The 25152-nt window shown below is 42.0% G+C and overlaps 1 protein-coding gene across 1 annotated transcript; it reads left to right on the top strand.

Annotated features, from left to right (window-relative positions):
- The first annotated feature begins 1405 nt into the window (after positions 1-1405).
- On the top strand, positions 1406-25045 carry CMTR1 (cap methyltransferase 1). Its single transcript, XM_072331568.1, has 24 exons — positions 1406-1478; positions 2151-2282; positions 4409-4551; positions 6293-6451; positions 7604-7696; positions 8424-8495; positions 9179-9273; positions 9368-9440; positions 9636-9834; positions 11425-11543; positions 11779-11875; positions 13074-13206; positions 13770-13949; positions 14373-14429; positions 15358-15415; positions 16032-16100; positions 16271-16402; positions 16923-17045; positions 17778-17869; positions 18487-18555; positions 19098-19145; positions 19688-19800; positions 20306-20414; positions 22032-25045. The coding sequence occupies exons 2-24, from the start codon at positions 2156-2158 to the stop codon at positions 22162-22164; spliced, it is 2493 nt and encodes an 830-aa protein (XP_072187669.1). The 5' UTR covers positions 1406-1478; positions 2151-2155; the 3' UTR covers positions 22165-25045.
- The last annotated feature ends 107 nt before the right edge of the window (positions 25046-25152 follow it).

Consider the following 25152-nt stretch of genomic DNA (forward strand, 5'->3'; position numbering starts at 1 on the left):
GACAAGGGCAGGGGATTACGCAGGAGGAGTATCGGTATTTTACTTTATTTTTAGTGGTGCTGTTGCTACAACTTTGATCCTGCTTCTTTGGGTACTGTGAAGATGGGTCTTGCTTATGAGTTCTTAGATCTTTATTAAATGTTGAAAAAATTGGTTAGAAATTACTATAGAATTATGCCCTTCAACTCCCCTGTGTGTTCATGGGATTTGGCATGAATTTCTAGTAGACAGTGCAAGCCTAGTGCAATTCCTTTCCTTACAAAATCAAACCTTTATCTTTTACGTAGATATGGAGAAGAATAAAATGAATTGCTAAAAATTGTCTTATTAGGGAGATATCAATGTTTTGTTTATTCTGACACTTTAAGAACACTTCTTGCTGTTATTTGGCTGGATAAGAAAACAGATGCCTTTATGTTTTTCAGCAGGTTGTGAACCTGTTATGAAGAACTCAAGTGTATGCATGAATAATAGTCCTCAAGCTAATGGCACTGCATTCATTCTCCTACTTGAGTGTCTCACAGGTAACAGTTCAAATCATGACATCTATCTTGGCATGGCATCAAACACTTCCTTACAGTGCTGCATACAGAATTTGAGTTACAGGTGGTAACAGTTGGCTCACAGCAACCTTGGTGCACGTTGGAGACTTGCTGTTACTTTTAAGAGAGAGCCCTCGTGTAGCTTGATGCTGAAGATACTATTTATGTCACCAGAAATAACTGGAAAAGAGCTCCAACAAGATGACTGACTGGGTCTGGAGTCCCCGGTACAGGACAGATGTGGAGCTGTTGGAGTGGGTCCCGAGGAGGGCCACAAAGATGATCAGGGGGCTGGAGGACCTCCCATATGAAGACAGGCTGAGGGAGCCTGGCTTGTTAAGCCTGGAGAAGGCTGCGAGGAGACCTCATTGCAGCCTTGCAGTATTTATAAGGGGATTACAAACAGGAAGGGAACAGGCTGCTAATAACCAATATAATAGTCCTGCAGTTCACATACCTTCACCCCAGCTTAAATGGGGTTTTTTTGTTTATTTTATTTTTCCTAAAAATTTGCTCTGGACAGTCAGTGTTTTCATTTTGCTGTAACTTCATGAGCTTATGCGCTTATCAGCTGGATAATCTACACCTTCCTTGTACCGGGCAGTACGCCTGTCTGCTGCTGCTGGCTTTAGGATGAGGGAAAGCAGCGAGGCAGCACTGGGCCAGGCCCTGCCCGCCCAGCCGTTGCTTAGCGACGCGGCGGGGCCTCTCTGAGGCGGGAAGAGAGAGTCGCTCCACTTCCGGCCCTGCGGCTGCCCGTGGTGCGCCTGAGGGAGCGCTCCCCTCAGTGCCGGCACGGCCGGGCGCTGCGTCACTGCTGCGCGCCGCCGAGCGGGGAAGGACCGGCGGGAGGGGCCGGGGCGGGGGCAGCGGGGAAGCGAAACCGGCGGGGCGGTGCCTACGCGGGCGCTGCGGAGCGGCGGCCGGGCCTGTGGGGTGAGTGTGGGGAGAGGGGCGCGGAGCGGGGGAGTCAGGAGGCTTTGGGCACCGGCCGTCGATCCTGAGGCGTCGGGGGAGACAGGGTGAGCCTTGAGGAGAGGGGAAGGAAGCCCTCGGTAAGCAGAGATCCGCGCGAAAGGGCTGTGTTATAGTGCAGCAGGTCCTGTTGGTGGGATGAGTAAAGGCACGGGTGTTGGACTGTGGAAATAAGCTCGATAAGCGGTGGTTGGGAGCTGTGCCCTGGGGCGTCTCTGCTGCTGCGGCGTTCCTCTGTAGGGGAATATCTGCTCATTTCTCGTGTGTTTTGATTAAACGGGTCTTTGATTCAGTAGTCATTGTCATATATTTAATTAATCTACATGCTGACGTCTCGGTTGTCTTTGTCGACTAGCATTTAATAGTAAGTAGCTTGTAGAAAGGATGCCAAGCTATAGTTATCCAGTTGCTTCTGGATAGATTTTGTTTGTTTACTTAAACTAGCTTGTAGGTAGATTCACAAAATCCAGTGTTTTACCTGAAATTAGCTCAGGTTGTGAAGCATAACACAGAATAACACATGAAATGGTCTGTGCTGCTATGCTATGGGTCTGAGGTGTGAGCCTTACCCTTTAGCGTGAAGAGGGATGTTAATTTGTGTAGTGTTTACCAAGCGTAATCTTCTTCTTTCAGGAAAAATGAAGAGAAGAACCGAGCCTGAATTTAGTAGTCCCCAAAAGAAGCAGAAGAAAGTGGAAGACTTGGGTTTAATTCTCAGTTCTACTTCAGACGATGAAGCTCAGCTTAGTAACCATACTACTCAAGGTACAGTTGGAGGTTGCAAGTGTTGCTTTGGGGTGGCTAACTGACAAGTATGAATTGCAGGGTCATGAGGATGATCAGAGGGCTGGAGCACCTTTCCTGTGAAGAAAGGCTGAGGGAGCTAGGCTTGTTTAAGCTTAGACAAAAGGGGGCTCTGGGAATGCCTCCTTGCAGCTTCCCCATGCTTACAGGAAGCTTATAAGCAGGAGGAAGACTTCTTACGTAGACTGATAGTGATAGGACGAGAAAGAATGATTTTAAACTGTAAGAAGGAGTGTTTAGATTAGATGTTAAGTGGATATTTTTCACTCAAAGGACAGTGAGGCACTGGCACAGGCTGCCCAGAGAAGCTTTGTAATACCCTACCTCTGAAAGCATTCAGGGCCTCAGAGCAGCCTCATCCTGGTGATTGACAGCCCTGTTCAGAGCTGGGATTTGGAACTGGGTAGCCTTTAAGGTGTCTTTCAGTAATGAGCAGTTGTGCTATAACAGAATAATAATAATTGTGATGTCTAATATTTTGTGTTGCTTCTTTTTAAAACAAACACGGGACATTAGATGTTAATTATGTTCTCCTGTGTTACAATGCCTGATTCAGAGTTACCTAAACGAATTGCCTAGTGTTTTGTTTCCTCTCTTCTTCCCTCTCTAAGCTGGAGAGTGCTTTCTTACTTGTAGTGTACCAGAGTTGAGGAGAGTGCCCTACACAATTGCTGTTCCTATTGTGAGGTGCTTTAATCTCTTCCAGGATGGTACTTCATGTTACTTCACGCTCTTTGTACTTCTCAGTCTTGGTATTTCCTGTGGTAGTCAAGAGTTAGTAAGGAAAGGGCTTCAACACAGAAAGAAGTGAAAAGTGGAAGGGAGAATGCATGGAAGGTGAGTGGTTGGTTTGAGAGTAGCGGCAGTGATAGGGTGTGGTGTGTGTACATGTCTTTGCAAATGTTAAAAGCAGAAAGAGTTACAGAGAGACTTTCTTAAGATTATGATGTCCAAATTGTTTTTGAGAACCCATTGTGAACCCTGGAAAATAAAATGCAGCTCAAAAGCAGGTAGCAAAGACTGTTGAAGCTGAGGACTGGAGAAGCAGAAAGCAGTAACTGACCTTAAATAGAATCTTTTGGATCCCGTTAATCTGTAGGAACTTTGTGAAGGAGAAGTGTGACTTGTGTAAAAGGTGCTTGAAAATTAAGATGAGAACATACTATTGCAAGCATGCTACCTTACAGCATTCTTTGTTTTGAGCTGAAAGTCTCAAATGTTAGTGCTATAACCCTCAGCATGGTAGCTGTCTTAAAGGCTGATAGTTCAACAGCAGAGATTGAATAAACTGAAACTGTTACAACTACAGCCACATATTTCACTGTTGTGTCTTTCTCTTTCTCGACTAATGACCTTTACTAACTTACCTTGGTAATGACAATTGTAATCGACATTGTAATGGCAATTCATTACTAATTCTCTGGTTGTTTCTTGCTACTTCACTGGTGTATAGTTATCCATAACAGGAAATAGAGATCTGGGTTGTTTTGTGTTTTTTTTTTAATTAGAAAGAATTAAGGAAAGTTCAATCTCTTTTAGGTTGTCATATATCTATCTATAGATAGATTTATATATATATATATATATAAATATGTATACATAAATAAATACCTGTGTGTAGCTATCTAATTCTTAAGTGATAAACAAAGAAAGATAATCTCTGCTGACAACAGTTATCTTGAGGCAACTTGTACTGTTCAACACCTATTTGTGCAGAGAAGCATGCAATGAATTCTAGTAATCAGTGAACAAGAGAGGCTCAAGAGGTGGAGGTCTAATGAAGAGCGTGGCTATGCTCATTGTGGATTGCTGCTTCAGTAGTCTTTATGTCCTGCCGCACGGTAATGACTTTAGTAGGACTGCTGTGGTGTTAGATAAATTTCTGGAAGGAAATTTGTGCCATTGCTTCATCCTCATCATGATCACAGCACAGGAAAAGTATTCAGTGAGTTGTAGGGCCCCCCTCCTTACTCAGTTGGTGTGTGGTATCACTTAGTTCTTGATGGGATTACTGAGATGTCTTGGTGGTTGTTTTTCTGTTTTGTTTTGTTTTAGTGTGTGTTCATTTCCACTTTTCTTGTTTTCAGAGTCTTCCAGTAGCAGCAGTGGGTCTGAGAGTGAGAATGATGAAAAAAGACTTGTCTTCAACAATGAGTTCAAACAAGACTCTCTTGTGGAGGGTACTTCGTCCCGCTACTCAATGTATAACAGTGTCTCCCAAAAGCTCATGGTAAGTCAAAACAGTTTTGGACCAAGCTATTAATACCTCATGAGTGCAAACTGAAAAGACCAATCTTTTCTGAGATTCTGATCCAGGTCCTCCTCGTAGCAGGGTTCTCTGCTTCTTTGGTCCATCTAATAAGCAGTTCAGGGAGGCAGAGACAGCTTTGTTGATTGGAATTTGTTTAAAAAAAGAAGTTGATTCATGTTCCAGGTGCTGGAACAGGGCGATGAATATGAAGGAGGAGATCTTTGAATAAGGCTGTTTGCTGAGCTGGTAAAGAATCCTACCTTATGTTATTTTGCAGTGCTTAAGTTAACTAACACCTGTCAGGAAGAACTTAAATTCTCGTGTTGATATTAATTCATTTCAGTCCTAAAAGCTGACAGGCGTATCCTTGTAGAATTATTACCTATGAGGGTGCTTATTTCAAATAGAGCTGCCCCAGTTTGTATAGAGCCAGGAGTTTCTTGGAAATGCATGGAGCTGTGCACAATGGTAGCTGTAACAGCCAAACTTTAGGGATGATCACTGGTCCCCTAATTATGTAGTGATAGTGCAGGGGGGAAAGAATTTTTTTTAGAAAGTTCTAAGGAAATCATGGATTGTTTCTAATTTTAGTCTCACATTTGACAACTTTTTTTCTGACTACAGAGGCAATAGTAAGCTCTAGAGAAGTGATGCTTCTCTGTGACCTTGCTGTTGCACGTTTCCTTATGCAGACTCCATCACTGTGATGTTGAGATCTAACCCTGAAAGAATTTATTTTTGTTACAAGAGAAACAAAAATTATATTCCTGGGGCAACAGGGGATGTGAGACACAGTCGTGTATTACTTGAAGTAATGAAGGAGTCCAGGACACAAAGGAATTGGGGTGTCGCTCTGTTTTGTGCTACTTTCTCAGGAGCGGGAGTCAGCTCCGTAGTGGTATGCCAGCACGTACTGACCTTTGCCAAGAGAGAAGATCAGTCTGCTCCTAGAAGCTGGGAAGTGTTAGTTCTTAATAGAATTGGGAACGGGGAGGTACTGCCTTTCCAGGAAATGAATTGCTGCTAGCAGCTGTGTCATACATCTGTATGAAGCAGGAAATTTCAAATCTTGCTGAATTCAAAACTCAGTGGAGTCCAAAGGCTGGAGGCTGCTGATGTGCTCCACTGTGAATAAATCCTGTTGCTGATCATTGATCATTCAGAATCCATCCATGTGTGTTTCTGTGGCTGGGCTGCAGTTTGCTGATTCTAGGACAAGTCTGTCTTTCTTTTGGAGTGTTCTCTCTGAATTCAGAAGGTTTTTCTTTTTAAGGTTTCTTAAATTTGAATGCAAAGTTTGAATGTCTGATTAGATGTGTGGGTGGGTAAAAGGAAAATAGTTGCTTACTCTATTCAATATTCTGTCCTCAGAATTGCATTCCTTCTCCGTGTGTTAGGTGAATTTTAATGGATGCTTGTAATATATGTGACAGCATGTTCACAACAAATAATATCACAATGTGTATTTGTTCTTGTGCCAGCGTCTTTTGATTTATAAACCCAGTGATGAATGTGCTCTGTTGGAGCACACTGTTCCTTTCCTAATTTGTTGTATTTTCGTATGTCATTCTTTAAGTCTTGCTTTTTCTGTTTGTTTTTGATGGTGGCCCTAAGTCACCCCAGTGTGATGGCTCTTTTTTTGCGCTAATCTTTGATCACAGTTGCAGTATGTAATCTTAAATCTACTCGCCTCATTGTGCTCCCTTTTCTGTCTTTGTAGGCCAAGATGGGCTTCCGGGAAGGAGAAGGTTTGGGAAAATACGGTCAAGGTAGGAAGGATATTGTTGAGGCCTCCAATCAGAAGGGAAGGAGAGGCTTTGGGCTAACCCTCAAAGGGTTTGATGGGGAGCTGAATATTGATTGGCAGGATGAACCAGAGGTAAGTGTTTACTGTTTGAGTACCTTTCCATTGCTGTGTTCAGGATTTACCCTCTGGGAATGTTTTTCTAGTGCTGACATACTACTACTGTCAAGTGGCTCAGCTGGATAGACCCAGACTCTATTTTGATATTGTGTTTTCTGGCACCAAGTCAGCTTCAGATAGATTGTTGCTGTGATCTGTATGATTTGTTCCTGAATTTGTAGTAGTAAGCATGATGGAATACTGTTACCAAGCTGTTTTATTTTATTTTGTATGTCATTGTTTTCCATACTCAAATAGGTGGTGTTTTTTAAGTATCTTATACTGTATTCATATAGTAACCCTCAAAAAAAAGAAAGCTGAGATGTCCTATTCCTGTACCTTATCAAGATCTTCAATAGGGAAGAAAATGGAATCAGGTGCTGTCAGGAAAGCAGAGCTTAGTTCTGATGCTATTCAATGTGAAACAGTTGCTATATGTTTATATTTAAATTACAAACAAGCCAAAAAAATGAAAGTACAATCAAATAATATGAATTAAAGCACAAATCATGTGTATTGTATATATATATATGTGTGTGTGTGTGTGTGTATACATATAATATATAGCACATAATATGAATAAATAGCATGAATGGCAAGCCAGAAGACCCCAGCCATTGTGAATCAAGGACAGCAGTGCTGTCAAGTTATTTATGCTGCACTTGATTGTACTTACCTTTCTTTGAGTTGTTTTCAGTAATTAGAAATAGTGTTAGTGCTTGTTCCTTTAGTATGAGGAATTTGAAATGTGTTCTGTAGGCTTGTTGCTTTAAGGGTCATTCTTCACCATGTTTTTGCATCCTACAGCAATTAGATGTTATTTATCATTTGCCCTTGTGGATGATGATGTTACAAGTAACATAAGAAGGTAGGCAGGTGTTAACAGCCTGCCCTTGTGAAGAAATGGCATTGCTATGAACTCTACTGCCAAAACAGTCTTTTTTTGTTTTGTTTTGTTTTGCATTTATCCAAAGAAATGAAGCATGTTTTAGGCAAGGGGAAAAAAAAACCTAAACAGTTGGCCCACAAATCATGGCTTCACCCTTTATGGTAGGGTTGGGAAACGATTGGTTGTTATGTTTTGCTAACAGAAATTTTCTTGACTCTTCCTATGTTTTGTGTTTGCAGCCTAGCGCCTATGAGGAGGTGGATTGGTGCCTTGAGTGTACCACAGAAATCCCTGATGCCCAGGAGCTGAAGGAGTGGATGACTGTGGGCAAGGTAGTTTTTTAGATCCCAGTATTTAGCCTAAGACGACATGGGAATGAATACTCAGCCTGAACCAATTGCCTTGTCGAAGAGTCGTTGAATAATCTAGGCTGGAGGGGAACTCTGGAAGCTGCTACTGTAACTTCCTGCTTGAAGCAGATCCTTGATAGATCAGGTTGCTTAGGGCCTTGTTTGGTTGAGTTCTGACTATCTCTAAGAGTGGAAGTCTCACAGCCTGCTTGGGTATCTACTACACAGTCTGATAACCCAACTGGCAAAATTATTCATTAATCAGCATATTTTTTTCGTTTGTGTTGAAGCCTGCATCCATTGTTTCTTATTTTAGCACTGTGCATTTCTGGGAAGAGCCTAGGTTAGTTTTTTCTTTCCTAAGATTAGGTAGTTGTAGACAGGAATAGAATCTCCCTTTTCTATGTTCTGAACTAACTGTTCCCTCGGTCTCTACTACACCCTTGTCATCTTGACGGCCCATTTGCTGGGCTTACTACAGTATGTCAATGTCTATATTGTTTTGAGGAGTGCTGGACCAGATGCAGTATTTCAGGTGTGGTTGTAAGATGCCAAGTAGGAGAGAATAATGCTTTAGCCTGCTGATTATGCTCTTGCTAATAACACCTAGTATGTGGTTGACAGGTTTCATCCATCCCAAGTTCTTGTTGCATTCTGAAATGACTCATAGCATATTTGTTAATTGTTATGTGTTCTCATCCTGCTCAAGAGGAAGATGGTGATTGAAGATGAAACGGAGTTCTGCAATGAAGAGCTTTTACTTAATGTCCTGCGGTGCAAGGTGAGTCCCCTTTCTTGGAGAGGAATTGAAGTTTTGTAGAAGTAAGCTAAATAATTGATGGAGTTAGAGTAATTTTCTCAGGTGATCAGCAGGAGCTCAACACATCCTCTCTCACATCTGTGCCACCGTTGTGACCTGGAATTTTGGCTGCTATTGTCTGTTCAGCAGCCTGTTTTACTCCTCAGCCTTCAAAGAGATGAAAACAGTGGTGTCCATTTCTTAGTCAGTTCAACCGATAGATTGCAGGCTTGAATGAGCTAAGGAACTAAACTTCCTTTCTTTTCTTGTGTGTTCCATTTTTTCCTTCTAGATTTGATTGTACCGTTATGAATTTCAGTACGTGTGTGTATGTATGTATGTGTGAGAGAAATACCTTCACCTGTGACTACTTTTGAGATGGCTACTGTATTGTCAGGCTCTGAAGCTGTCTGTTCTTCAGTGTCATTAAATTTGTGTAAGAATTGGTTAAGGTGCTCCTGTTCACTGTAGGGAAGTCGGACTAGATGGCCTCCAGAGGTCCCTTCCAATTCTAAGGGTTCTGTGATTCTATATCATTACGTTCTATATTGGTGAATAGTACAGACTACTAAGCATGCTATCTATCCTCATGCTTCTCTCTCTGTTTAATATCTATCGTTCAAGCATACGCCAAGTTCTGGTTAATTTGGTTACTGTTTGCGCAGAGTGTATTTGATGAGCTGGATGGAGAGGAAATGCGCAGAGCCCGAACAAGATCTAACCCCTATGAGATGATCCGTGGAGTCTTTTTTCTGAACAGGTCTGTAGCACTTGTGGTTGTGTAGGTTTTATGTCCAGTTTCAGTTGTGGGAGCCGAGGTTGAAACTCATACATCCCTATTTGTTTGTTCACAGAGCTGCAATGAAGATGGCAAATATGGACCACGTCTTTGACTACATGTTTACAAACCCTAAGGACTTCCAGGGGGTGAGGACCTCTTTTTAATTTTCAAAGCAGTACTTTCTCAGAGTTGAGGAACTGGGGAGGAAGGAAAATCCTTAGAACACTAGCTGGAAAAACAAGATTTTGAAAGGCTTTTTCTGGCTGAGTAGTGCAATTGGTAGGTTTGAGTGATGGAAGCTGTTACTGGGTGAGTAGAATTTCTTCAGTTTCCTTTTGTAGAGGCCCTTGATAAAGGAGCGAGATGCAGAGCTGCTCTACTTTGCTGATGTGTGTGCTGGTCCTGGAGGCTTCTCTGAGTATGTCTTGTGGAGGAAGAAGTGGCATGCGAAAGGATTTGGCATGACCTTGAAAGGACCAAACGATTTTAAACTTGAGGACTTCTATTCTGCTTCCAGTGAACTCTTTGAACCTTACTATGGTACGTAGTGCATGCATAAATTTTGTCTGATGTTTTTGCTTGTGCTCTTGCTTCTATATCAGAAGTACCACTGGGGATTTAAGAGAAGCTTGTTTCTAGAGAAACATTTTGCAAGATAGGAAGTTTCTGTGTCTTAGAGACAGACTGTGTGCACAATTATTGCATCTTACCTTGTGTGTGGTAGCCTGTTACGTTGTATGATACATCTGTGCCCCCTTTCTGCATAGCCTCTTGGAGTAGGAAGGGAAATACAAGGACTGATAGTCTGCTGCTTCTTATTTCAGGCTATGTAAAGGAAACTCAAATGTGTTTGTTCTGCAGAGAAAAGGGTAGCCAATTTGTCACTGTTAATATCTAACCAATAAACTCTTAGAGAATCATCAGTGATTAGTTGAAGATTAGATCAGTTAAAGAGAAGGTTCACGGCAAGGGAGGCAAGGCAGAAAAGCATGTTGTTCTAATGGTTGTGCTGTTTGGATCTTCATAACTCACTGCAGACTGGTGCTTTTATGAGGGAAGGATGATACATGGAGAAATGAGTCGCTCGATGACTTTGATGCATTTTCTTGATTCTGTTTCTGTCTGCTATGCTGCAAAGTCTAGTGAGATGTGTACAAACTCTCTTCCAGTGATGGGAAGAAAATAGGCTGCCTTGATATTTGTGTTGTAAAGAATGGTAACAAATTCTAGTGTCACTTTGCTTAGTGACAACATGATTGATGTGGAATTTAGTCATCAAAGCACAGTCATGCATCCTTATCTTTCTGCTTTCTAGTCTTGCAGTTCTTCAGTTAATAGGAACTGTAGCTATAGAAGATTTCTAGTTGGCATTAGTCCCTACAAGTTCAGGCTTCGTCAAAGTGAGAACTGGAGACCTCTAGAGTATGCCTTAGGTTAGCTTTCTAAAATGCCAGCCTAGGGGACAGTGTATCTCTTAAAAAGAAAAAAAAAAAAGCCATATGGAAAAACTGCAAGCATTCATGCAAATAAATTGTATTTCCATTTTCCTGCTTCCTCTACCAACTTGTTTATATGTGAATATTTTTTGAGGCTGCTTTTTAAAATTCTAGGTTAGGTTGTGTTTGGACGTAGATAATTAGGTTTCTTTGGATTGGCGCTCATTCTTAGTTGAAGGTCACCAACGCACCATGAGAATAATTTTGTCTTGCTTGTAAAAAAAACCTGTTACTAACAGGTGATTGTTCAGTGAAATCATCTCCTACGTTTTTAGTAGATTCAGCTATTTGCCATTTCTCCTTGGCTGAGAATTTTATGTTGTAATGCAGTTCTTGACTCAGAGGAGGGCAGTGAGGGATTTGTCATTTGCTGCAGCTAACGTACAAGTTGTCTTTTGAGCACGGTTATTATATGGCTTTATTTAGCCTTGACCACAACATTTGAATAATTTTCCTAGTCTAACGAGCATCTTTAGTGGTGAACCAGGGAATGTATGTATTAATGCTTACTCACCTATCAAGGTCTCTGTAACTTCTAACTAAATATTGATTGAACACAATACATCACCTGTATGTACAGATCTTTTAGTCTACTTTGCAAACATGTCAGTAATTGTCTCTTCTTTCCCCATAGGAGAAGGAGGGATTGATGGAGATGGAGATATCACTCGCCCTGAGAACATTACTGCTTTCCGCAACTTTGTTTTGGACAATACTGATCACAAAGGAGTGCATTTCTTAATGGCTGATGGGGTTGGTCCCTTTCCTTTTCTTCCTGCACTCATGACCAAAACTAGTACTTCAATCTGTGTGTGTTAAGATGCTTGACATGTGTATGTATTTTCAATGTGAAATTAAGGCTTGCCATTAAAATTCCTGATGGTGTTGTTTTGTATTGTAAAGAAATTATTGCGATTCCACTAGGCATCCATACAGAATTGTTTGCTTGAGCAATAGAAATGCTAATTATATGTTATATTCTTTGCAGGGCTTCTCTGTGGAGGGTCAGGAGAACTTGCAAGAAATCCTAAGCAAACAGTTGATGCTTTGTCAGTTTCTTATGGCACTGTCCATTGTCCGGACAGGTATGTTTAATCCATCCATCTTCTTCCTTCTTTAAGATGTAGGTAGTATTGCAGAAGGGTACTGTAGACTTTTATTAACATACCATAGCATCTGCTGTGCCACAAGGCTAAGTTGCAGAGGATTGAATGTATATTCATTCATTTAGTTTTGTGAAAATTAGGGCTGAAAAATAAGACTGTTTAGCTTTTCTTTACAAGCAGGAGGTAAAAGCTTTGAACTAATGCATTTTAACAATAGGTTATGTAGCAGTTTTGGACTAAGGTCACTAGAGTGATTGCTGGACAGTATATCTGAACTCTATGGTATCAGCTGGACCAGCTGCTTTTTTCTGACAGGCTGGTTGGAGCAGAGCAGTACTAATTTTCCCTTTGGTTTGTGGCTTTTCTCCTTGAAATCTGCCATCTCTGTGATCAGCAGCAGCTGATGTCTCATGCTGTCTTAGGTATACTCCATTGTTGCCAACTGATGGATTTTATGGTTGTATTTGGTTTTGAAGGTTCCTCTTTTCTGCAGAGTTTGTTAGCATTTGGCACTGATACATGCAAGAGCAGAAGATAAAAATAATTATCACATTATCATTTATCCCGTGCCTTGTGTTCAGATATACCTGAGCCAATGATCTGCTTAGCAGTATCTGCTTTAGCGTAATATGGTGACAGGAGCGACCTTATTGAAGTCTTTATTCTGTGGGTAGACACAACTTCATAGAATTGACTGCTTTTTGTTTAGGGTAGCGGAGAAAATTGTTTGAGGGCCAAGGGTGGCATAAACATTTTTCTTTCTTTTCTATTTTGGTGGTATCTGTTAGTTTTTTTTCTCCAGCGTGAAGCTTCTTCATCTGCATGTCAGAGCTCTTTGTCTGCAAAGGCTTTTATATAGCATGCTGCAGTACCATGGGATACAGTTTGGGCCTGGGAAGGGGTGGTGTAGAGTGGATAGAATGCTTCCTCTCAAGGCAGAATGCCTATTGATTTTGAGCATGGTCAGAGAACTGCTTGTCCCTTTGTTGAAGAGAGATGGGAAAGAGGGTCCATAGAGCCCCACCGGCCTGCTTCGTAAAAATGTTTTAGGTGCTGTTTTATTGTACAAAAACACCTATCTTTTATTTCTGTGGAAGATAAAGTTATGGAGATACCTGATGTCTCCTTGTGTCCTTACAGTCTGCTGATGTTGGTGTGTTTCTTCTCTCTTCTGCAGGAGGACATTTTGTCTGCAAAACTTTTGACCTGTTTACTCCGTTCAGTGTGGGGCTTGTTTATCTGCTGTATTGCTGCTTTGAGCGTGTGTGCATCTTTAAACCTGTGACAAGCCGCCCTGCTAACTCAGAGAGGTGAGATTCTTGAGCATGAGGGACTGCTAAACAAAGCTTGATCTCTAATTACAATGACAGATGGTTTTGATTAAATGGAAACTCTGTGACTTCACCCAGTTGTCAACTGTCTTGTAGGAGGAAGCATTTTAGATGGCTAGAAAATTATGATTTCTGACAAGGTAAAGGAAGTATTTGCCAAAGTATGCTTGCTTTTCCCTGCCTGTACTAAGCTCCATCTGTAGAGAAAAGAACTAAGTATGTAACAAATTCTATTCTGCATGAAGCAATTAAGCTTCCACTGAAGCCAGAAATTATTATGCATCAAGTTTAGCACAATTGATTTACTACTTTAGGGGGTTCTGTGATGTTTTTTGAATAGGGTTGAATTTCCCTATCTTTTCAGGGAGTAGAAAGTGATATGTAATGATGTGATTGGTTAGACTTCACCTTCTTGGGGATACTTGGGTGGGCAGAGTTCCTGGGATTTGGAATGCTGTCTTGACAGTGAAGGCATGGCAGGAAGGTTGACTGTGTCAAAAAAGAAAGCTGAACTGAAATTGTGTCTCTGGCATTCTCTGCAGGTACGTGGTATGCAAAGGATTAAAGCTAGGGATTGATGATGTGCGAGAATATCTCTTCATGGTGAACATCAGACTCAACCAGCTGCGCAACTCTGATGTGGATGTGAATCTAGTCGTCCCATTGAATGTGATCAAAGATGACCAGGATTTCTGTGATTATATTGTCCAGTCCAATGAAAAGTAAGTGTTTGTGAGCAGCAAGGGTTGCTGGCTTTAGGTAGATCAACCAAAGTGTCTGGCTTTCAGTTGCGGCTGCTTGCACTCAAGGAGGTGTTTGTTGATGCTGCTTACACTACTCTGCTTTTCCTGCCTGAGAGGCTTGGCAGGGCAAAGGGATACTGCACAGAGAGGAATACTTCATGCTATTAGTCAATGTTTGGCCTCTGAATTCTGTCCTATATAGAGCAGGAGGGAAGCTACCACCTATTTTTTTTTTTTTTGTTCCAGTGGCCACCTTATCACTTTGATTTGTGTTGATGATAATCAGTCACTGCTTTGGGGGTCAGGCAGGTTTCCTTCAGTTGTTCCATCAGTCTTCTACATAGAATAAAGGTGATGTCCATAATCACCTTGCTCTCTGACTGAAACTTTTCTCTCTTTCAGCCACTGCAAAATTCAGATAAAGGCACTAGCTAAAATCCGTGCTTTTGTTCAAGATACGTGAGTATATTCCTCTGGCTTTTGGTGGGTATTGAATTAACCTACTATAAACAAATTGTTTTGCCCTTCTTTAATGTGTTCTTAATTTGAGCTGATGCATTGCTTGGCCTTTGGAGCCAGGAAAGTTAATAGTGCTTTTAGGTAGCTCTGTTTATGTCTCTGCCTGAGCTCCTTGAAGAGAAGTGTAGGTAGCTTTGTCCTGATAGTTGATGGTTTGTTTTCACACTTACTGAGATGGCTTCCATGTGTTGCATGTTTTCTGAGTACCTTAAGTGGGCCTGCTTCTTAGAAGGGGTGTGAGCTTAAAATGTGATCTATACCATCCTGGCTAAAATGTTCAGTTCTGCACCTAACGTCATTGTAGTCTTAATTTTTCAGGGATGATTGACTATATCTAAGTAATGTACCTAGAAAATGTCTTTCATATAAAACTAAAGCCATTGCAATGTATAGGTGTTTCCCTGTTGTGGCTTTTAAGTTTGGGTGTCATTCAGAGCAAATACATAATAGAAAGCTGAGTGAGCCTGAAAGTCAGGTATTGTAATGAGAGTTACTCCTAAAATTAACACTGCTTTTTGTCTTCATTGCTCTCTGTAAGTAGGGCTAGTAGATTCCAGCTCTTGGAGATGAGTACAAATTCATACTAATGCTTCAGTTCTTGAAAGTATTGATGCCTCAGTGACACTTTCAGATAGAGGCTGAGTATCAGTAATGTACACTGAAGCAAAACTAAACAAGGGTGTTGGGAATGTGTGGAGAGGGAAGCAAGATCCTCAATTTGAGAATGACCTTTTGAGGAGCACTGCTTGTTTGTCATTCCCAAGCCAGACACTGAAAGATGCAAGTTTGATAGGGCTGGGATATGTTAATGCTGCAAGAACAAGGAAGAGACTTCGCTGTTTTAATAGTCTGCTGCTTTTGTCTCGAGGACACTGATTGAACCACGACAGGCTGAAATCCGAAAGGAGTGTCTTCAACTATGGGGGGTAAGTAAGCTGCAAAGCAGAGAGATAATGAGGGCATCCTTGCTGTGATTAAATAAGAATGGAGCTGCTATGCAGAAGAAACTTTCTAGCCAGAGGTTTAATACATTGTTCTTTAGGAAAGTCAAGGATTATTTGATGCTATTCATGTAAGCGAAGTGGATGGTGCTTGTGAATTTGGTGTATGACTTAACTGAGCAGGATTCTAATTGCTTTGCTTTGCTGCAATTGAGAAGATTTTATCTAATACTGAATGAACTTAGCACCTAGTGGTTTCCAGGTGGTAGAGCAATCCAAAGAGTCTCTTTCCTGAGCTTTTGATTGCAGTCATATCGTACATACAGTAGTGGTTCGTTGAAATGTGGATGAAATCAAAGATTTAGCCTGAAACTTTTGGAAGCTGTCCATTGTTTCCTATGCAATGTGGCATGCCTACATTAAATTTGTGGAAAAAATGCAAGGCTTTGTTTGCGAGGCAACTTCTCCACTAACTGGAGTCCCAAGAGTAGTAGTTTCAGTGGGCAGGATGGTCTGCCACACATTGAAACCAGAAAGGTTTGTGTGAACATGCAAATGAATAACCCTTATTATTGGTTGCTTGGATTTTTTTTTTTCCCAGATTCCTGATCAGGCTCGTGTTGCTCCCTCATCTTCAGATCCCAAGTCCAAGTTCTTTGAACTGATTCAGGTGAGACCTTACCTGAAAGATTCTTCTGAGTTCTGTCACACAATTAGACCTTTTCCCAGCAGTAGTTAAAAGATGAAGATTAATAATCCTGGATTATTATTTTGTGCAAAAATTGCACTTACCTGTTGATGTATTTTGTCTAACTTGCCTTTTTATTTGTTGCTTTTTAGGGTACAGACATTGATGCCTTCAGTTACAAACCCACTCCTCTGAATTCCAGTACGCTGGAGAAAATCCGCCAAGTCTTCGATTACCGGTGTATGGTGTCTGGAAGTGAGCAGAAGTTCCTCCTGGGGTTGGGGGTAAGGCCTGAGAACAGTCAGACTTCACATCTAGGAGTTGTGCTGGTTCATTGTGGCGGTACTGTTTTGCCTTGCATATTCATCCTGTTCTTCCCTGACCTCAAAGGTCAGGAAGAATCTTCATCGACAGCTCTGAACGCTGCTAGTTATTGTATGGTTTTTTTTTCTCTCCTGACTTCAGTGCTGTTCACAGTAATTAACCCCGTTTTTGTAATTCCAGCCTACACAGAGACCTGTACTCCTGCTAGTGTCTCTAATTATCTTCACTGTCCTTTTAAAGATGTTCTATTTTTCGTTCATTGTGTAGATATGAAAAGACACTGACAGATTAGAATCAATGTTTTTGTTCCCTTTGCTGTAGAGATTGATTCCTCCTTAAAATTTCCCACAAAGAAATTGCTTGTGACAGCCTAGGATCAAAAGATTCTCTGAGGGGTGCTCTGAAGTTAGTCAGAGGTCTCTCTTCCACACATCCCTTCATGAAGCTTTGGGTGAATCTGACTCTGCCTTCTACACACAGAAATCACAGATCTACACCTGGGATGGTCGCCAGTCAGACCGCTGGACAAAACTGGATTTGAAAACTGAACTGCCACGAGATACCCTTCTGTCTGTGGAGATTGTTCATGAGCTGAAAGGAGAGGTAGGAAGTTATACTCTCTTACAGAGCGGCTGCAGGTATAATGTGCAATTTCACCTACTCTCTGTTAGGTGCTCCAGAATAAATATTCTGTGTGTGACGAGTGAGAGTCTTTTGCATTTGTTATTTAGAGAAATGATTTTGGATTAAGTTCCTTCTTTCTGACCAGTGTCAGAGAGATGAGCTTTTAACACTGTTTTGAAATTCCCTTGTACCTGACATGCAGTTGACCTACATGCAGCAGATGATGATGTTGCCACTAAGATTGAATGTGGTCTGTGTCTGCTTGGGTGCATAACTGCACAGTAGCAATTGCAAGCCTTGAGAGATCATCCTTGAGGTATGCTCACAATGCAAACTGTTGCTACCTGGGAGTTTACTTCTTTTCTGGCACCTCAAATGAGGATGATGTGGTACACTGGGCTCTATGCTGTGCTCCCTGATGAGGCAGTATTGTGCCAGAAAGCTAAAGAATATAGCTGTGGTCCTGTTGTCTCTCCGTTTCCTTCCATTGAGACGTTTGCATAGTTGACACACTGGTTCTTGGAGGATGGCAAATTAACGTGCAATGGGCTTCAGGGAACTTGCTTGCTTCTAGAATCTGGAAAGTCTTTTGCTAGAAGATAATAGTATACTGGCAAAAAAAAACAACAAACAACCAAAAAAAACAGGCTATAAACCAAAACTGAAATAGCAACAGACTACAGGCTGAATAGTGTCTATTCCTTTCTGCAGGGGAAAGCCCAACGAAAAATCAGTGCTATCCACATACTTGATGTCTTGGTACTCAATGGCAATGATGTCCGAAAACAGCATTTTAACCAGAGGTATGTAATCTCTGGAGAAGCTTCTTTCTTCTATGCAGAGTGACTGAGAGGTGTTGTTTGTACTAATGGAAGACAGCTGAGCACAGGTAGATGAGTGCATTTGGCTGAACCACTTCTGTAAGGATGAACTGAATGAACCATCTCAGAAGTGAAGTAGGTAGAGCTTCTATTTTGTGTAAACTGTCCCTGTGTATTGAGGCCAGGTCCAGCTCCTTTCTTAGTCTGGGGTGAAGCACCATATGGATAAAGAGAACATCTTGGGAGTATGTATAGTGTAGCTGATTGGCGGCTTAGAGAAAAGGAAAAAGCTCCTCTGTTTCCTTTGTTAGTGTCATGATGTCTCCACTTGTCTTATTTTCCTGCTAGTGTGTTGATGAGTTCAGCAGCACATGGGCTTGTAGAGGAGGCTATGGAGACCCATTTCTAATGGATAGCAGCCAGTATCACTTGGCACTACACTGGGAGAATGAGATGGAAAAAAAATCCTGTTGCTCAGTACCTTTTTGGCTAGGAGTGGGGACAGTGTGCAAGTATTGAAGTGTCTAATCAAACCGTTACCCTCAGTGTGTGCCAAAAATGTAGCTAGATTGTAGGATTCTCTTTCTGTTTTTGTTCAGGATTCAGCTGGCAGAAAAGTTTGTCAAAGCAGTTTCCAAACCTAGCCGACCAGACATGAACCCCATCCGGTGAGTGCTTCCTCTTTGTTAGACTTGCATGCTTTGGTTTCACCGTGTTAGAAGATGAAGATCGCGAGCTGAAGGAGTTAAATTTCAAACTGAAATGCATAGATCTGTTACGTTCACTAGAGAAAGGCTGAAAGCTCTTTAAATATCTAAAACAAAGTTTACAGTTGGAGAAGTTACCCTCCTTTCACCTATCAGGTGTTCATGCTTTCATCAAAGATGGACTGGTTGATCAGATCTCAGATGTGTGTTGTAGTAGATCTAATGCGCAGTGTTACCCTTGCAAAGTCTTCTACGTCCTTGTCTGCTCATAGTAAGAGAGGCTGTGAGCATAAAGATGTCACATTTTCCTAAGCCAGTAGAAATAAGGCATTTGGCTGAGGAGAAAGGTTGACCTTAGTCATGCTTGGCCACCTTGTGCTATACAAAATGAACTGTTTGACTGTTCCCTATAGCTGGGACAGAAAATGATGACAATTCTTAAAAATAAATAAATAAAATTATTTGTACAACACATTTTTGTCTTGTTTCTGCTTTCCCCCCAGAGTGAAGGAAGTGTACAGACTGGAGGAGATGGAGAAGATTTTTGTGAGGTAAGCAAAAATGAAGCGCTTCAGGGCCTATGGACATCATAGGTGAGAGATGTGCTTGAGGAGTCCTGGAGAAAGAGCTTGTACAGCTCTTGTAGCTAATGGCTGCTGTTTTTCATATGCTGCTGATTCACAGAATCTTCCTGCTGAGTTCTTATACCACAGGCATAGCCAGTGTGTTTTACAGTGGTAGAAGTAGCAACTGCACTTCAGTATTAGTGCAGAATTGTCAGTGACTTGAAAGTTTGAGATCAAACCTGAAATGGGAATCCCATTTGGATTAAGTGTCACAGACCCTACAGTGCTAGATTTGCTACCTGACATGCACATACAGCTCTGGCTGTATTCCCCAGCCACGCAGAGGAGGCAAGAGACTGAATGCTCCAGGGATGTGATGGTTTATCCTGTCGTATTTTCGCTGCGATGCTCTGGAAAGAGTGTGCAGATGGCATGTTGTGTGCAAGATGATTGTAAAGGAAGAAATAGGAGATGCTGTGTTTGGCATCGCTGTGTTATTGGTGTTATTGTCTTCTTTCAACATTCAGGTTAGAGATGAAAGTCATCAAGGGTTCAGGGGGAATACCCCGGCTATCCTACACAGGCAGAGATGACCGACACTTCGTACCCACAGGACTCTACATTGTACGAACTGTGAATGGTAGGGAGAGTTTCTGGCTCTTATCTTGCTTTTCTCTGCATCTTCAAGCAAAAAATAATTGATGAAGCTTAGTAAAAACTTAATGTTGGTATTCCAGAGGCTAGAGGTTAACTGTTTGTGGTAGCTTAGATTGGGATAAGATTCAGGCTATTTTTATGATAGTTTTTTTGTGTTGCAGTTGGATTAGCTATTGTGTGGGTAGTTCCATTTGTTTACATGGCTCGCTTTTTTCTTTTTTTAAAATGTCATATTTTTTCACCAGGAATATATAAAAGTACATGAAAATACCCTATTTGGAATGTAAGTTTTTAAATGCAGAGAGAACAGAGTTTTCTCAGTAAATGCAAATAGTTTGGGAAGTAGGTGATTTTGAGGGAGGAAAGGGAAAAGGAGAATTGCCATCATTATAGATTCCTTGTCCCTGCTTGCAATATATGTGCATTTATAACCATGCCCTTTTCTCCATTCCATCTTCTGTCTAATCCCTATGACGCTTTTCTGCCAGAACCCTGGACAATGGCATACAGCAAAAACTTCAAGAGGAAATTCTTCTTCAACAAGATGACCAATAAATCAACATTTGATCTCCCATTTGAATCCATCGCACCTTTTCAGTGAGTATAAGCTATGGCAATTGCCAGAGCTGAGACTATGGAATGAGAGCTGCATCTGGGTTTGCACTGTAAGCACAGCTTGGTCACCAGCAGAGCGTGCTGCATAGACCAACACCTCAGAGTTTTATGAAGCTGCTGATCTGGATCTGTGGATTTTGCTATGAGAAACACGTCTTCTCACTTCTTCCTTCCCCTTATCTGCAGCAGAATGCAAGTGACTGAATCTCTTGGCACCCTAGGAAATGGAGGCTGAGTCCAGTAACTGTAATCTATTACATCTCTGTATGTTAAAGTAGTTGGTTCAAAGTTGTTAATTGAAAAGTCAGCCTCAGTTGATTTAGCCCAAACTCTGGTGTAAGTTGTAGGTATATTGGGAGTTGTTTAATGAGGGAGTAAGGGAGAAAAGCAGTGTCTCCTTGGGAAAGAGTTGTCATTGGGCAGTCAGCACTGTGGCTGCTGAATGCCACTGGTATCCAATTGAGTACTGTGCCAAGACAGTCTCTTGAGTACAGCAAATTTTGAGTCTGTCTAACATGTCAGGGCTCATGGGTGGAGATGTTCTGCATTCTTTGCCTTCAGGTGGTCTTGGGAGATGCCTGCCACTACCAAGGACTTTGCCTCTGAAAACAGAGCTCTTAAGTTTCCCTTAACCAGCTAAATAAAAGAAGGGGCTTAAAACTGTAAAAACAGGCAGGTGCTGCTTTTGCCTTTCATGCCTCGAGGTGGAGTTAGTTTGGCCTGTGTGCTCAGACATAGACTAGTGTTAACCTGTAGGAATGCCTGAGGACTTGGAGTGCTTGTGTGGGAAGAGTTGTTCTGTATTGTGGTTAGTGAATACTAATGTGTCTCTAATTAGCCACTGATGTGTGCTCTTGTCACTGTGCTAATATGACTTTGTTAGAACAGTAGCACTAAATAAGCTATGATATTTTGTCAGTAATTGTACAAAATTCAAGGCTGCTGCGTCAGCAGTAATTAGCATCTCTGTTTTCATTATGGCTGGGACTGTGTCGGTGCAGTGAGGGAGGGCTGTGCTTGTTGGGTGGAGTGAGAAATGGCATTGTAGGATCAGAACTCTTCGCTGCTGATGGAGCTTGGTTATTTCACACAGGGGGAGGAATGATCCTAGCTGCTTTTGCACAGCACAAAGAGCTGTTCATTTGCAGAGATCCATAGGACAGCTATTACTGATTCTAGTAGGTTTGTGGTGAGTGATTAGATTGCTGCTACTGGCAGACTTTCTAAATTCTTCATTAAGGCCTTTCTGTTGCCTGCATTGACATTTTCTGAAAAACTTGCAGGGGGAGGTATGTTTTCCCTAATGATCTGTCTCCTTCCAGCAAATACTGAACTGAATATTGGGTGAAGCTAGAAATTAACAAGTTTGTTTCCATGGAAATCTCTTAGGCTTAGAAATTTCTGTACCTTATGGGCCATAGAATTTGTAAGGTGAAGGAATGAAAGCACTGGTCGTTTTCTAAGGCGCTCTTTAGATCTGCAGTATCTTTGTGTGACTCCCAGTGCAAGAGAAGCTCTCTCTGTATTGCATCTTCTGGCTGTGATGAGTGTTCTTCCACTCCTTTGCCATATTAATCTTTCTTTCCTCTCTGTCCGCAGTGTATGTTATTACGGTCGCCTCTTCTGGGAGTGGGGAGATGGTGTCAAAGTGCATGACTCTCAGAAAAGGCAAGATCCAGAGAAGCTATCGAAGGAGGATGTCCTGTCTTTCATCCAAGCACACTGCCCCTAACCCCATCTCTCTTGAAGGGTGCTGGGAGGAGGCTGAGCCCAGCTTGGATTCTTCAGGGACCGACAAGACTGGGAAACTCCACAACTGTCCTAGACTTTTCCATAGCCGATTCCCTGGAGGTGATCTAACCTCGAAATGATGTGCAGAAGGCAAAGGACAAGACTCTGAACTTGGCAGTGTATATATGAGTATGACCCAGGTAGTGCCTGCTGCTGGATTACTTATGGTGACTCCTGGAGTGAAGGCCTAATGCCCTTTGTCCTCACCTACTGCATGCATGAGGCCAAGAGGCTAGCAGCTTTCTTTGCTCCTGTTAAAATATTCGGCAAGGCTTGTGGAGCTCTGTGTGTGTCAGGACTCCCCAGGCTTGTGTTTCCCTGGCAGTGGGAAGGAGCAGACGAAAGTGGCAGTGCTGGGCAACAGCACATCGATGCAACCCTGCATCGTACCTGGCAGCTGTATGTCCCCTTGGCTTTGTTAAAGGCCTTCACTGCCTAGTGGAGGCTATTAATTCACTGGGGAATGCTAGTATTGGGGTGCAAACATGAACTTTTCTTGGTGTTTCCAATGCATCAGCTATCAAGGCACTTGGCTTGCCAATGGCAATTCCTATGTGATGGTATCCTGTTGGACAGAAGCCAGCACAGGTGATGAATAGACTTCCTGGCACAAATTTGATGTTTCAGTGCCAGGATTTTCACAGATGTCTACAAGCTGCTGTTTCAAGGATTTCTCCTTTGCAGGTCAGTGACTGATCCTGAACCAGCAGTCTGTTAATTCATGAAAGTGTTTATGCCTCGTAATAATTCTGAGACCAAGGTGCTTTGGTTCTTAGTACTTTACACTATTACCCAAATCTTCAGGAAGGAAGGTGGATGTGGGAGTGAAGACGTAAGAAGTTTGGGGATTCTAGAAGCGTTTAGAGGAAATTGTGGGTATGTTTGATTTTTGTTAAAAGACCCAGGGCTTCAGTGAAGAGAGATCTTGACTTTGACCACGTTGGTTAATTAGAAGAAATCCTCTCCCCTGATTATGTCCACTGGAAAGGTTATCAGGACTTTCCTTTTTAAATGTCAGAGTGAGCTTTGACACTCTCCATGTCTCATCAGGCCCTGGAGCTACACCTGGGGTGAAGACACAGTGCTGTGACACTCAGCGTGAAATGTGTTTCAACAGACTTCTCAACATTAGTTTGTGCTGAGCTCAAAAGTATTCTTCTGTTGCATGATGCATGCACCTTCGGTTCTGGCTTCTGTGGGCCTTTTGCCTGGTCTTCCACTTAAATCAGAAGCTAACACACAGTTGACTGCTTTTAGCCAAGCAGCAAAGTTGCCTTTTTTGTTTGTATTTAAACACAGATTGACAACAGGGAGGAAGCTTATTTTAGGGGTAGTCTGAACTGTGCCTTAAAGAAAGCTATAGGTCTCCTTGGAACTATAGCAGTTCCTTAGATTCTTATTTTTCTCCCCAAATCTGTATGTAGTATTTTAACAAGCTTTATGTAGTAAGACATGGAAATTTTCACTCACGGTTCTATAGATAGGATGGGTGCCCTACACCACTCCCAAAGAGGCCATAACAAGATGAACATGTTACAGAAGTCCTGCTTTCATTCACCCTCTAAGGTCCAGAATCATGTACCAGTTTTGTACTCAGCATCAGCATGCAGTGAACGTCATCCTGCAAGGTGGCTGTGCTCTCTGAGCTTAAAGCATTTCCGTGTCTTTAGAAACGCATCATCTCCATAAAACCACGAGTTTCTCTGTTTCTTTTTTTTAATAACAGTTCAGTATAAATACAGATACAAGTCCTTGCACCGGACAAGTTTAGACAAGTTAGTATGAATTTGTGTTCATCTCCAATTCCCTGAATTCTAGGGGAGCAGCCCAGAACCTGGCATGGTCTGTTGGTGTGTGATAAGTAGAAGCAAAACTTGGGGAGTGGATGGGAGGCTGGGTTATGGATAGGCTGCCCTGAATACTGTGCAAGGGAGCTGTTCTTTCCTCTCAAGCTCCAACCTAAAGTGATGGAAGTGGATAAAAGGATCTTTTCCCATGTTGTTGGTCATTAATGCCTAGATACTCATCTACTGGAGCAGCTGATGGACTGCATGTTGTCACTGCATCCTGTGGATGATGACCCACCCAAGTGTAGATAACACATACACGAAAGAAATGGTAGGCTTCCTTTCCCCCACCCAAAGAACAAGAGCTCTGTAACTAGCAATTTCTGCTGGCAAAAGCACTTCCACAAGGGAGGAAGAGAGCTTTCCCAGTGGGCAAAAAAGCACCTCCAATGTGTGGTTTCCAGGCCTGTGAGCAGCAGGCTTTATAAGCGAGTAATTTGAGTTCTGGCACTCTTGCGGATTGCCTCCAAGCTGTTGTAATGCCAGCAAAGCACGCTGCTCCCTTTGCCAGGCTGCTTTGGTAAGTATTATGTCCTCCACTCAGGGTTTCTGTCTCTCCTCTGGGCCAGCAGGCAGAAGGGTGACTAGGAAGTGTGCTGTAGAGCTTAGAGGGTTCTGAGGGTGCAAAAGAAACCTGATGATCTGCAGGCTAGCTTTTGCAGATATTTCCTGTTTGCCCTGTTGCCTCCAGTTCCTCCCGCTTTTAATTTGCTTTTCTTTTTACTTTTGATGCACTGAACCTTGATTCCGAATCTCAATTCAAGAAGGCCAAACGTAAGGCGCCTTGCTACTTGCTTCCTTGGTACAGCGTAAATACAGAGAGATTATGTTGGGAATGGAAGCCAATGAACATCTTGCTGAAGGGAATGTTTAGGTATGTGAATTGTACAATGTATTGTTATTAGGCTGTGTATCATTTTGTGTTGATTTCTCTGCTTTTGTTGTCTCTATTACCAATACAGCCCCTTTAGTTCACCTCGCTGCTTGTTTACTTTATTTCCCATAAAATTTGGGCTAGCAGTCTGTGTTAGTGTGGCAATAGGAAACACCCTGCAGAGTTGACAGGGTAGTGGAGGTAGTGT

The sequence above is a fragment of the Excalfactoria chinensis genome, chromosome 3, assembly GCF_039878825.1.
Source record: "Excalfactoria chinensis isolate bCotChi1 chromosome 3, bCotChi1.hap2, whole genome shotgun sequence".
In the NCBI taxonomy this organism is placed as follows: domain Eukaryota; kingdom Metazoa; phylum Chordata; class Aves; order Galliformes; family Phasianidae; genus Excalfactoria; species Excalfactoria chinensis.

Excerpts from the sequence above, each read along its gene's own strand:
- CMTR1 (XM_072331568.1), top strand. The coding sequence starts at position 2,156 with ATGAAGAGAAGAACCGAGCCTGAATTTAGTAGTCCCCAAAAGAAGCAG. Across the intron at positions 7,697-8,423 it reads AGTGGATGACTGTGGGCAAG|AGGAAGATGGTGATTGAAGA; the intron begins GTAGTTTTTTAG and ends ATCCTGCTCAAG. Across the intron at positions 20,415-22,031 it reads GAATCCATCGCACCTTTTCA|TGTATGTTATTACGGTCGCC; the intron begins GTGAGTATAAGC and ends CTCTGTCCGCAG.